At 31.7% G+C, this 14,706-nt stretch overlaps 1 protein-coding gene across 1 annotated transcript in view; it reads right to left on the reverse strand.

Moving 5' to 3' along the window:
• The window catches only part of LOC143075741 (uncharacterized), a 41,314-nt gene extending 32,536 nt beyond the window's left edge, over positions 1 to 8,778 (reverse strand). The window contains exon 1 of the mRNA XM_076251299.1: positions 7,585 to 8,778. Coding sequence (XP_076107414.1) covers positions 7,585 to 8,187 — 603 coding nt within the window. The 5' untranslated portion in view covers positions 8,188 to 8,778. The remainder of the gene's footprint in view (positions 1 to 7,584) is intronic.
• Positions 8,779 to 14,706: the final 5,928 nt, after the last annotated feature.

A 14,706-nucleotide genomic window follows, 5' to 3' on the forward strand; every position in this document is an offset into this window, starting at 1 on the left:
AAAAGATAAATTCCAGACACAAAAAGGTTGTTAATTCACACCTAAAAAACGAAAACGTAGCTGTATATAAAATACTGTACATTTGTAAACAGAACATAAATCGTGTTGCAGACATCTTGTGTTAAAAGTGCATCGCCAGTCGATAAGATAAAGTTTAAAGTTGATGTAATTGACATTGTATTACATAACTGTGTATTATGATTGAATCATGGCGTTTCTCATATTGCAGATCAACAGATTGATATAGGTTTCACATCATGGTTTCCTGCCAAGCATGTGCTCTGACAAATTGTTTGTGTATGCAGTCAGTCTACGTATAAAACAGAAGTCGATATCGTGCGTTTTAAACATCTTTTTATATCGTATATTAATTATTGCAATTATGATATCGAATTTTGGTAAAACGCTTATTTTTATTCTGAGCTAATTCTGATCTTTTCTCGTGTGTCTATCATATAGGCAGAATTCCATATGCTAAAAGCACTAGCACTTGTCTCTTCAAAATATGGTATATACATTTCATGATCTATTATATTTAGGGTGGGTTTTTTTAAATAGACAAGAGCCTGTGGTTAAAAGACCAGAGTTCAGATAATTTTCCTACTACTACATTACTAGAGTGTGATAAGCGGCTTTGACTACCCATGAGGGTCTCTCTCACACAGTAGGCTAATAGTTTTCCCAAGACAACACAAAAGTTAATATCCAGTACTATATTGTATAGGTTAGCATGATTTATTGTTGATTCTCCTAACCACTTATTTTAATCCCCTTAAATTACGTCACATCCGATAAGGGACAAATTAAGGACGTTTTAACAATCAAAAATAAATGCCTTGGTATTAATCTCTCAACCGTATTCATAACGAGCGTCAAAGTTTGTCATAGCTGTTTGTTATTCATTTTCATTTGAAGTACTCGAAAGGGGTGTTATTAGACTTATGTATTCTTACCTAACGTATACTTCAAACACATTAATATAAATCTAAACAAAAGTTGGTGGAGGATATCATAAACCCCGGACAAGTCTCTTCGTGACTTATGGACAAAAATTGTCAATTAAGAGATATATAAATTAATGTAAGCTGTAGTTTCTATATAATTATTTATATGTAAAGAACTTTTGCTGTCACTTACATTTTACAACTTTATATGTAAATAAGATGGTACGATGTTCTTCAATTAAATTATTTCGAAGTTCATTTAAGTTTAAATGCATTAAACACAATTTATATTTCCGAGTTTTTTGTCAGTGAAAAAGAAAATATCATTTAAGTTTTCACGTCGTGTAATATAAACACATGTCTTCCTAGTTCAAGTGAATGTAAAACTATTTTATTCAATGTTTTCGCCAATATACATATGACCCTTTCCAATATCCAATATGCTGATACACACGTTTCATATACAGAAAAAGCTGTGAAGAAGGGATGTCCTTGCTCAATGTGAACATAATCTAACAGTTCTATACATAAAACTACAATTTAGGCAAAATTTAATGATTTTTCATTTACATTAAAAACTAGAAGATTTTTTTTAAATTTTCATTCAAATTTGATACTCGAAGATTTTTCTAACAGCCAAAAAGAACATCTTATTTTTGGTACATTTATAATCCTAAGTCACGATTAAGTTGTGTTTGAATTTGAACATCTGTCTTCCAAAACTGCAAGTGTGTGTAAATCTGAAAGGGTAAATACCCAGTTTTGTTCTCTTAACTTATCAAGTTACCCTTTTAAAGTGGTTATTGAATCCAAAGTTTAAATAAAGATAAGATTACAACAAAGGAGCTATAACACCGTTGAATTCTCAGATGACTTTAGATACCACAGGACAAAGGGGGTATATTGTCAACAAGAATTCATATGTTAAATTTATGTTAAGCTATACGTCAGTATATATTCAATACACTAAACTTTCTGATATACATGTAAAACGGTGTCGTGAATTTGTTTATGGCCCAAGTGAAATTATTCACACTATGAACAAAGTATAGTATAGCTATAAATGTCACTGTGTATCCTTGAATATACTTCATGTAAATACGAAATACATGTATAGTTTTGTCTGAATTTTTTTATACTGACCCTAGTGCATTTAAGTATTTCTAGCATAAAATGTATGTAAAATTATTCGTCCCTTTGTACGTAGAATAGACTAAAAAATGAAATATAATATGTAATGTATATAGCTGTCTGAAATTCGTTTCTATTCCTATCAACGAGGTCGCAAACCATAAAATATATGTAAGGTTTGGGTCCTCCCTGTTTATCTTGAATCGAGCAAAGATTTGTATAGTAGCATATACTATAAAAATCCTTGAATCGAGTAAATTTTCTAAAATATCAATATAAGTATGAATGACAAAACATGAATGATGACCTGCGTAGAAATGTCATCATTCCCAAACACAATAATAATAAAGGACAATAAAGGTTTTTTTAAAAGGACTTATGGATTTTGCTCATTGGTGAAGGTCGTACGGTGACCGTATAGTTGTTAACTTCTATGTCATTTATTCTCTATTGGAGAGTTGTCTCATTAACAATCATATCACATTTATTTTTCTATAAAAACACTAACATTCAATTAAAAAAATGTACAGACCCACAGTAGGAAAAGGCAAATAACCCTGATAACAGGAAACATGTTCATCTAGATTTAGGGTAATCAACCATCTCTCTTTTAATGTCGACCAACGAAACAAAATATTTACGACACAAAATCCTTATACTACATGTTGGTACTACGTTTTAAGTTTAAGAAGGTTAAACAAACTATAACCATTGTTGTCAATGTGAAATATATAACCAAATCCTTCATGAATGTTTTCATTGAACTCTCTTATCATTTAACCATGTTAAACCTTCAGCAAGATACACAAAAATAGTAAGCTTTTCTTCTTATCTTACAAATATTTATTTACGTATATTTAAATAGTTTTCAAAACTGATAGCAATCAGGCGTAAATAAAATCGATCAACGTTCTGAATAGTATTTTATTATTTTTACAGCTATTTGAATATACTTCATTATATTTTAACTTTTACTGACAAGTAAAATGTTTTAATAGCGGGGGTTAAATTTATAATCTTTTCATAAGAGTGTTAATCTACCTTTTAATCTAAATCAATATCTGGAAAATAATATTTAATTTGCTTATTGAAAATTCAACACTAAGGTATATATCTTAGCTTAAGATTATTTGTAAAACGTAAAACTTGTGGTATACTTGTTATGACTGTGCTGGGGTTTTTCTGCTATTTTGGAACCATTTCAATTGACACTTTATGGTTTGAGCCATGGTTTGTGAAAGCGGGGTAGTGGGACTGCATCAACCCATAAAAACGGTTTATTGTTATGGCATCACAACATAACTATCAAAACATCTTAAAATCTGCATGATCAAATTCAAAAATATATTCAAGATAGATTCATATGATTGAAAACATAAATACGTATATGCAGGTGTGGGGTTCACCCTCTTCAGTGCCAATGAAATTTTAATGAATGGTGCAGCTGATTTAGCTGCAAAAGTTGTATGGTGACAAAAAAAAGTATATTTTTGTATAAGAATTTTAATTCAACAATTAAGTGTCACAGGAGTGCACACGACACAGAACAATATAATGCGATCACATATTTAAAGAACAATAGTGTTAGTGTATTGTGTTAAATTGACATATAATACAATTTAACATGTGCACCATTTTTATGACAAAGCATAATTTCAAAAAGATATATGTTAAGGGTTTCCTGACCGACCCATTTGGAAACCGACCCAAACGCCTTTATGGTAAATTCGTCGAAGAGAGCACAAGCATGCCCAGTAAAAGAGTGATATCCCGCTTTGTAATACTATCTATTCCATAATACTGGTCAGAAGTGGAAATTAGTAATATACATAGTTTAGTTAGCATTATGATAACTCTTGAATACAGGAAGCCATTTCTCATACTCATCTTCGATTTCGTTTGTATTGACTGTGGCAGATTAGTTATGATGATGAATAGCAGTGCACCCCGAGTTCCATATTGACCATCAACTATTTCTTAATAAATCAGTTTGCTTAATTTTACGGTTACTAGTATGATCTAGTATACTTTCTGTAATAATTTATTATGATCTTGACCGAACACCTGGCATCTGTCAGTCCTTACTTTGCCGTAATTTCAAAGATTGCATTTTTGTCAAATCTATGTCCTCTATATACAATTTCAATATAATTTACTAATTAGATTAATAACTAACATTTAACTGATTTAAAAGGTTAAATATTAAATTCTATAATTTTGGTCGATTTCCAACGAAATAATCAGGAATTTCTATTATATTGGCTAAATGAACACGTTACAATTAAATTATTTCATGTCATACTTTTTTACATTGAATACTGTAAATGTTTACTTCTTATTTTTCAAACTTATTCTAGTCTTCTTTATCAATAAAATGCTCTATATACTTATTGTTATGGATTATTAATAAAATGACAATAAGGAGATTCAGTGTCAAATTCATCATGTAGGAACTTGTAATTATTTGTTGCTGATTGTGATTATTTATTGTTATTGATTGTGATTATTTGTATACATTGTAGATTAATGTGTAAAATTGTAATTATTTGTGGTATTTGTAATAATTTGCATTAATTGTAGCCTAGTTAGTGGTATATTATGTAGAGATTATAACGTTAATATTCTCTATATGTATTTAGTATTACAAGTTAACTTCGTTAGTCAAGTTAATTATTTGTTATCATAGTAATAAACAGTTTACATGTGTTGGTTATTAAACTGTTCAAAAGTCAATAAGTTCATAATCCTAATTTTCAATACATCAAATTCATGTTAAATGCAAGCGTTTCCAAAACACTTTAACTTGCATTAGCTAATCAATCAATTGCAAGCAATAACGTACATGAACTCCGTGGCATCCCTATCATGAGTATCCGTCTCTGTACTAGTCTACATGAAAGCTTTGAAAAGCATTCTTACATCCATCAAAAATATACTACTCAAACACTGTTTCACTAATTGCCGACACTTTTCTTGTTCATTTCGTGATTTCAATGTCCCGCTAAACAGTATATATGCGTCAGAGTCTGACTTATTGGGTCCGCCTTATATGCTATATACTTATAACCATAATTTTTGAGAATCTCAGTGTCGGATCCATGTGTGGGGTTGGAATTGGATGGATGAGGGTGGCTTAAAATCCTGGTGTTGGAACCTTCCCATCATTTTACGAGCAATGCTTTTAAATAAGGACATAATGTTGACACATTATCCATGGTTGGAACCCTCCTTTTAAAAATGGCCGGAATCGGCCCTTGAATTTACAGCAGTTGTTAAAATATTCTACCTCTTTTCTTCATCTGCATCATTTTAGATGCATCATCGTATGACATGTATGCACCGCCCATGTGTCAAGTTACTAAGTTCCGCAAATGCTATATACTAATTACTGCATGTGAAATTAAAAAAAAAGACGAATTATGGGTGGATTTTAAACTGAACGTCACTGTGTATATATACAAATGTTATGTTCAATAAAATAAACTATCACGAATGTATTTCTCAAGTACATTCGTTCTTCACTTAGAGATGACACTTAAAAGTCAAATAAGTCTCAATTTAAAGAGCTTTCTCGACTTCTCGCTATCTAGTGCAAATCGACTGCTGTGTACACATATTTTTGACAAAATGCGTAGCTTTGCACACACATCGTATTTAAACTTTTTATGGAACTCGAGCTCACAGCCCCGAATGGAAAAAGGACTGGAAAATGCTGACTAGGTATAATTCTAGAGAACTAGATAGAACATACAAGATAAATCTATAGTCACTGACCTTGACCTTACACGTGACCTCACAGACAGAAATCAATTATCATTCTTTATCACAATACACATCCCTTTCATATGAATAACGATCAAATTTCATTTCTATCAGTATATTCATTACTAAAATTTCAATTCAGATAGTAGTAGCCAATCTTTTTTCAATTAAGAGAATGTGTTTGTAGCCTTCAATCACAATCCTGTCTAAATTATAATATTTACCGGAATAATGAACCCAATTTCTATATATACTCGATATTTTAATTGAAATCTACATACATATACTTCTGATGACAGATTTCTGTCATAACAAAGCCTTGTACTAAATGAGATTCTGTCATTATAACAAATAAATCATAGACGTTCAACTTTATAGTACACACTGATTCCGCCTTATGTTGTTGGTTTTAAAGTCTCGGTTTAAGTGTTTGTTTGTGTGATGTTTTGTATTATATAACTTCAGCATGTCTGCAGATGTTTAACACCATTGCAAAAACGGATTGTAATGTGAACAAAACAAATTAAAATGACTTTTTGCAATACTTGTGCATAATAAGGTTTCATGGGTGAATTTTCTAACATATGTAGGATATAAACGATTTTCATCTTAATCATATTTCTATTTAGCAAACTTCTCCTTTTCTAGCACATCTTCCTTAAAATGGAAGCTTTACCCTTTTCCTCAACTATGCATTATCTTATCCACTGTAGTCTATATACACCTATATTGGAACATTTTTGCAAATGCGTTGGGCATAAAATAATCAGAGTCCAGTATTTACAAATAAGCTATAAAAGATCAACAACGACTGTGAAGGACTGTGAAGATATACATAGATGTCCAATACACAGTTTATGTACATACTTATCAACAATGCAAGGGGTCATAGCCATCGTAAATGTTTTAAGCAGGGACAACTTAAACCTATTGATATATATCAATATACACGTATCTAAAGTAGAGGGTCGTTGGTACTGACAATTTAATTTATAATACCTATCCTTAAAAATTATTGATTTTCATATCCATATGTATCAATGCCATTTGATTTGATGACGTCATAATGTAATTAGCATTCTTGTCAATATTTAGCACGTTTGTATTTCACGTAGAGCACCTGCTGGTCTACAGGTTAATATTCAAAGTTTGCAGATAAAAATTTGCACATCAATATGATAATAATATTTTTCTCTCTAATCATCGCTTTAGAACGAAATCAGATAAAAGTCAAGTGTTAAAAGAGGCGAAAACAGGTCTATCAAAAGGTGTTTTTAAAATTTGAAATTGATCCAAAGTTAAATACAGGTATGACATAAGAATGTTCAATTGCTTTTTAACAGACTTATTACATACATTTTTTTACATCTGTTGTTTTCAAATAAATAACTCAAGAAAATGTCAAAATATAGTCTGTTTTTCCTTTGTTTATGATATGCATGTACATGTACATTTGTTAAGACCCTATGCATGTTAAAATGTAATCAATTGGAGGTATTGTAAATATTTGACTGATTGTGTGTGTGTTGGGTTTGGTGATAGATAGGCTGAAAACTCGAAACCGTTTAAACAACAATAACAACAGAAAGAAAGAAGAGAATAAAGGAAAAAATATACATTACAGTTGTAAAAAAAAACAACAAATCGTAGTCAGCTAGTTGTTCGACTGACCTGAAAATTCACAAAAGCTTAAAAAGTATCAATTGAGGCTACGGGGGAGCTAAAAAGTAACAATTGAGGCTCTTACCATTTCATCGAGACTTTTAACATCACATGTGATGATTTGAGGTGGTGGGTCTCCGGCAATCTCTGCATCTATTTCTTCCTCCATTTGAACAATAGTCGGAGCCAACATTCCAAGTTTAGCTCCAATCCGAGCAATTTCTAATAAACACAACACAACATTTTTCTCATTTTTTCTCAAAACAAGATCATCAGTTTCAAATGAAAGCACTTCGGGTATTCCAGCATCTTTGGTCCATTTTATAAAATTTGATATGTTATCCCTGGCATGGAATGTTTGGGGTCGGACTTCCGACCGATATTGGACCTCATATTCTGGAATTTGTATTCCTCTCACAAAATTAGATTGCATTTGTTCGAGTAATCCCAATTTTCGTCGCTCTTGAGCAAAATTTCGCACTTTATTTGCATGTTCACATAATCGGACTCCAGTGTCGAGTACGTCGAAAAAATTCTCCACACCTATTTCTAATTTATATAGACATGTAAACCAGTCTGCTAAATCCTCCTTCATGGCAAGCAAGTACTCGTCCTGAGTTTTGAAGCCCACGAAAGACTTCAGCTGCAGGACTAATAACGTACCAGGAGTCTCCGTTGGACTCTCCATTGCGAAAATATATTAGAACGGCACTATTAATAATCCATATTTATTCCATAGTACTACAGGTCCTTCCTTGAGAATTTAGGGTCACTCCAGCCCCACATAATATCTTCTCGTCAATGAATTACATTTTTGTAACGAAAATAAAACATGTATGTTCTATAGGTAGTAACTTGCCATGACTAATAAGACTTGAGAGTATTAAGGTAGTAAACGGATCACTGGCTGGCATGCCGAATAAATATCAATAAAATTATGTCTTACCTTCGATTCAATACCCGGTATTATTAAAATCCTAAGTCACATGATTAAAAGGCATTTAAATATGGGTAAAATTAACAGTGCCATTCTATTCTGAAAATGTGTGACGAAAGAGAAAATCTTTCCTTTATCACTTGCCGTATTATTCCGTCTGCGTTGTATCGATCAAATGTTCAAGTCACGTCTGTAGATGATTACCACATATTATGCAGGTCTCACTCCGATTGTTCCTAATTTAAATACACAGAATATTAAGTTGTGTATTCCATGTTTATCGTTTTACCATGTGTCACGTGTAAAATATAAATATGAATTAATAATTGCTCTGAGGCTCTGCATCCGAATCTCTACTGACATTTGTTGGTGAAATAACTTTCAGTAATTAATCATTCAAAAGTTTCAAAACTTATAAAAATCAATCATTCGAGTCAGGAAAATTAATATTTGACAGCCATTCGACACACGTTATGTATATTTTTATTTTGAGGAATTTGTTATAAGATAAGTAATCATTCCAAATGAACCATATCTAAAACAAGATATCTACGAGATCTCTATCTAAGAGTTCACTTAGGGGCGTATAATTTAAGTGCATCCTTCAAACGTTCTTGTCGAAATAGATCACCAAATACATGTTATGATGTAGTTGTAAATCAGATATTTCCCATATATAAATCACAAAATTTTGTAAGCCTGGAGGTTTTCAATTTTTATATTTTTTTCATAATCGGTATTTCCAAAATCACCTTTTAAAAATCCCAATTTAACAATATAATTCCTATAAATGCACAAAAATTGAAAACACACGCGACATGGACTAACTTCTTATGTAATCGAACTTCACAAATCAGTTGTCCTTTTTAAAACAGATTATAAATAATCCCTTAAACATCACCATGCCATCTTTAATTTAAACGCTCCTCATATGCACATCCTTGAAGTTGTGTTTGATGTTTCAATAAAGACTTCCGGATTAGAAAATAACAACTTCTTAACTTAATGTTTATGAAATATAGCAAGCTGAAAGTTTTTTTATTGGCTTATGTCCTTAGGCTAACACTAAATTAATCTTCACAACAGATTTATGACAATTTTGGTAGCGGACTTAAATATTAAAGTGTCCTTGGAAACATAAATTATAAAAAAAATCGACCAAAAACATCAAGCTGATAAAATCTCGGTGTACAAAATAACACAAAGGTCTGAAATTTGATCATGAGGCGAATACACTGACGAAGAAAACTCATCGAAGCTTGCAAAAAGGGGTAAAAAGGTGATAACTAATAGCCTAAAATATAAGAAAACGTTGATTTAGTATGCTTCAAATACAATTAGACGAACTAATCATAAACGTCAGACTCGAGAAAGTTACGAGGAGCTGAGATAATCTACTTTACAGATCTTTAACATCTGGCTACAAAGGATGTGTATTCCCTAACCCAGGGATGTGTATTGCTGTCCTTTGTTCTCAGATCAGTGATAGTTTTTTGTCAGTAATGACTTTATGCTTTTCACCAGATGTTTTATTCCGTGAAATTAACTTAGCATGTTCATAATTGATACAATTAACTGACAGTCTGACGATGCAATGCTATGATAAAGCAGATTCAATATACATTATCGTTTTGATAATTGGAACAAAGAACTAGAGGCTTACAGGGAGCGTGAATCGCTTAAGCTGATAATATTATCTAGAAAATAACTGCTGACAACTTTTAGAGCTTTGAAAGGTTTTGGTGTGTTACCCGAACAAAGTTAGATGTGGTCGATTGTAAAGGGTTCTTTATAATCAGCTGTCTCCTTAAGTTTCAATATTTTTCTGGTTGATTTAGATGGGTTTTATATTGTAATCTGTTGTATTTTATTGTTTTGTATGTTTGTATTGTTTTGACTCTTATAAGTGTAATTTTGCAATAAAGATCATCATATTATTGAAAAAACTTGCAAATATGAATTAAATTTTTATTGTGAATATGGTTTAATTCGATCGGAACCAAATGTGTACCCTTAAAATATATGAATATGCAAGCAAATTTGGGTAAAATTTGAGTCGTAAGTGGTGATGCATAGTAAATAATGAACGATGGAAGCAAATTGTTGTCGTTTTAAACATGTTATATGTTAGTGTATATGTATGGAAGAAACATGTATATGTAAGAAACCACATACATGATTTCATTACTTCAAATTTAATTTGTTTGATATTTTTCATCTCAATTCATAATCGTTGGTATTTTCGCCACTGTCTTAATTTTTTTTGTTGTTGTGCTGTATGATTTGTTTCTCTTGTAGCAATCATGCTGTGGTCCATACAACCAATGTTTAGATCATAATGTATGGTTCATTCGGATTATAACCAAATATTGTCTCTAAATGAAATTAGGAAACGGAGTAATATAAATTGACAACATGTTTCCATATCCTATCAATTATGGTATAAATATGTTTATGTCACATTGTGTACAAGTATATGATTTAACTTGAATTTGATTATTAAAATATGGTAACACTCAAATTGAGAAGCAACATGCATACATACTTTGACCTATAATATTTGTTTCTTTTACGATTTGCATGGAGAGTGCCGGTCTCATTGGCTTTCATACCACATCTTCTTATATCTATGTATATAATATATTGACTGTCATTGTATTGACTTATACTGTATACCGCTGAATAGTTCTGTGACTGTCACCAATTTTTCAGTATAAGAATTGCATTAAAATTATACAGATGGGATATAACACGAAAAATATTCGTATCCTCAGAAGGAGAGTAGTGGATTCTACCGAGGATTGCCGAATGGTACCGATATCTCCAGAAAACAAAGCTAGTATTTCCATCGTACCTATATGCACTTTAAAACAAATGTGAAGTAAAGATGATGTAAACAGCAAAGACATCAACTAAAGCAGCATGTAGACATATCTACTTGACAGCTAACATCTGGAAATAGCTATACTAACATGCATAAGTTATGTCCCAGCTAACATAAAAATAATTTAATGCATGTTTATTTCTCTTTTGCACGTTTTTGTGCATTATAAATGTAATTCTATTTCACATGATGTAAACGAAATTGCATTCCTTATGGGAAAAAGTATTTTGAATTTAGAAGTGATGTGATAAAAACAATGAAGAAACACCGATGAACCATCTATTCGACATCGATATATCTTTTAAGAGTAAGAAGAGAAGATGATGTGCTGGCATTTCTCATCGAAATTTGATCAAAAAATCAAATGATAAATATCCGCCGTTGAGTGAATAAAATATGCAAAAAGGGTATTAGAATCGAATAGATCGTGCTCCAAATATTCTACAATGATTTTCAACTAGAGTAGAGCCAAAACCAATAATCACCAATTAAGGGTCTGGATGTGGTATACAGAATCGAGAACAATAGGCCCTACAGAAAATTGGTATGAAAAAACAAATCAAAGATTAGAGAAAAATAGGCCTAAAAATAAAGAATAGAGAATAGTGGGATGCTAAAATATAAAAATTAGAGAATAATGGTAAAAATTTAAGAGAAAAAAAAACAGCATAAGAAATAAATTAAAACAGAATAAAAAGGACCACCACCCAGGCAGACCATCATAACTCATAAAAGGGGATTCCTTTCTCGTTTACCAATGAACAAATCCCCAAACCAATTAACTAGTCACGAATTGTTTGTCAAACAATCTTCTATTACATGTTGAAATTTGGAAATTGTTTAAATTTCAGATGAATATAGCTTAAGTTCTATTAACAGTAACTTGTCAATAATTAATAAAGAAAATAAAATTAATGTTTGAAAAGTTACCTTAAAATGTTTACACTTTAAGTGTGTTCAAACAGTAATAGTATTATGGTTTATTTGTTCTCAATCTCTTGGGAGTGGTACGGAAAGTGGACAGTTCGGACTAGTGGTTATATTTAAATACACGGGAGTAGATTTTGGGGTTTAAAAAGCTAGCTTTTTTGAATTGACATTTGTTCCTATTATCCTAGATGGTGATCTACTAGATGTGCAGTTTGACAAATTATCATATTTCTACCAGGTTTTACTTTAAATCTGTGACATCAAAACAAAACTAACTAACTTTGTCTGTTTAATACATGTAAATTCGGGTTAGAATGATAGAATTTTTCTTTGGACGCATTTACTACAAAAGATGTGGACACTAAAAGAACACATGTAAATTCGTTATGACTTCTGGTTGCTTGAACAACAGAAATCGAGTAGGACGTCATATGAAGTGATGAAAAAAAAATTATACACTATGCATCTGCAGCACAGACAATAATAAATTTTAGACTGACCCTTGAACAAATCAAGCACCGTAACAGATTTAAACCAGATTTGCAACGCCATTGACCTGGTATATAGGGTGGATAATGGGATGAAATATATATATGTATTATATACAAAGATGGAAAATACATTTGCCAACAAAATAATCCAGGTGTTCCTGTCCTGTTATCAAAATAACTGCGTGAATGATAAATCAATACATACGAAATATTTGTTGGTCTCGGTTATAAACGTATAATATTGGAGAAATATACTTGAGATACTTTATGGTCTTTTTATAGAGGTTGGATCCAGGAAGTGGGTGCAAAATGTGTAAATGGTTTTATCACTTGAACAGAATGCAAAATGTTTTAGCGGTTCTGGTAGATTGATTGATTTCGTTTGCTTAACTTCCAGTGGCAAATATTTCATACATGTTTAGAACGAGAACAAGTTCGAGAAATTTGGCCCGCATCTAGTAGAGGTAACACCCCAGTCTGTCCCAGGTGATTGAATTTTGGTTGCTATAAATACGTCCAGCGACAAATATTTTAAGCATATTTAGAACGATGGCAAATTGACAATTTTTCGATTGGGATGAAGGGCGAGAAATTTGGACTGCCACTAGAAGAAGTAACTCACCAAAAACAAACCGATGAAAGTCTAGAGATTATATGAAATGCAAATAGACCTGTATTTATAGCGGTTAGATACCAAAGCACTAAATGCTAAACATTTTATGGTATAATAGTATTCGAACAAAGAATACCGATGACCTATGCCCACGTCGTCTTTACGTATATAGAGGTCTGACGTAAGTTTTTTTTGTGGGGTTCGCATTGCTCAATCTAATTTTCTTGTTTTGTCTTGGACTGTTCGTATTGTTTAAGGTCATGCAAGATAGGGATGTTTTATTGTGTTGGTATAGAGAACGATTTGTCAAAGTATGTTCTGAAAATGAAGAGCGATTTGTCAGAGCTTGTTTTCATATTGGAGGTCCATTCGTCAGAGGTTTTTTTCTCATACTTTAGGTTAATTCATCAAAGCATGATGGAAATCCATTCGTCAGAGCATGTTTTCATACTTGCGGAGATTCAATCGTTAGAGCATGTTCTTAAAATGGATTAAAATTATCAGAGCATGTTCTTATTATGGAAATCAAATTATTAGAGCATGTTCTTATTATGGAAATCAAATTATCAGAGCATGTTCTCATACTGTAGTGTCTTTGGTCCAAGCATAATCTCATTATGGAAATCCACTACATGGTCTCATACTTGAGATCAATTTTGTCAGAGTAAGTTCTTATACTGGAGATCCATCAATCTAATTAAAATATTGATCTCTGAGCTCTATGTAGTATAACGTAATCAGATATCAATATTTTAATTAGGTTGGAGATCCATGTGTCCAAGCATGTTCTCGGTATAAGCAAATCTATTTGTCAAATTAACACATGGTCTCACACTTGAGATCAATTTGTAAGAGCAAGTTCTCATATACTTGAGATCCAGTTGTCAGAGTTTTTTTTCATAATGGAAATCATTTGTCAACGGATATTCCCATAAAGGAGATCCATTTGTCAGAGCATGTTTTTAAACTTGAGATTCTTTCGTCAGAGCATGCATGTTTTCGTAATTTAAATTCATTTGTTTGATCATGTTATTATAACGGAAATCAATTTATCAGAGCATGTTATCGTACTAAAGATCCATTTGTCAAATGGTCGCTATAATTGGAAATTCATTTGTTAGAGCAAGTTTTCATACTGTAGGTCCATTCATCAGAGTTTTTTCTCACATACTTGAGATTTATTCGTCAAAACACGATCTCATAACTGAATTCCATTTGTTAGAGCATGTTTACATAAAGGAGATCCATTTGTCAGAGCATGTTTTTACTCTTGAGATTCTTATGTCAGATATCCATTTGTCAAAGCAAGTCATCAACATTGATATCGATTTGTCAGAACATGTTCTTTTAAT

Source organism: Mytilus galloprovincialis, chromosome 5 (genome assembly GCF_965363235.1).
Source record: "Mytilus galloprovincialis chromosome 5, xbMytGall1.hap1.1, whole genome shotgun sequence".
Classification (NCBI taxonomy): Eukaryota; Metazoa; Mollusca; class Bivalvia; order Mytilida; family Mytilidae; genus Mytilus; species Mytilus galloprovincialis.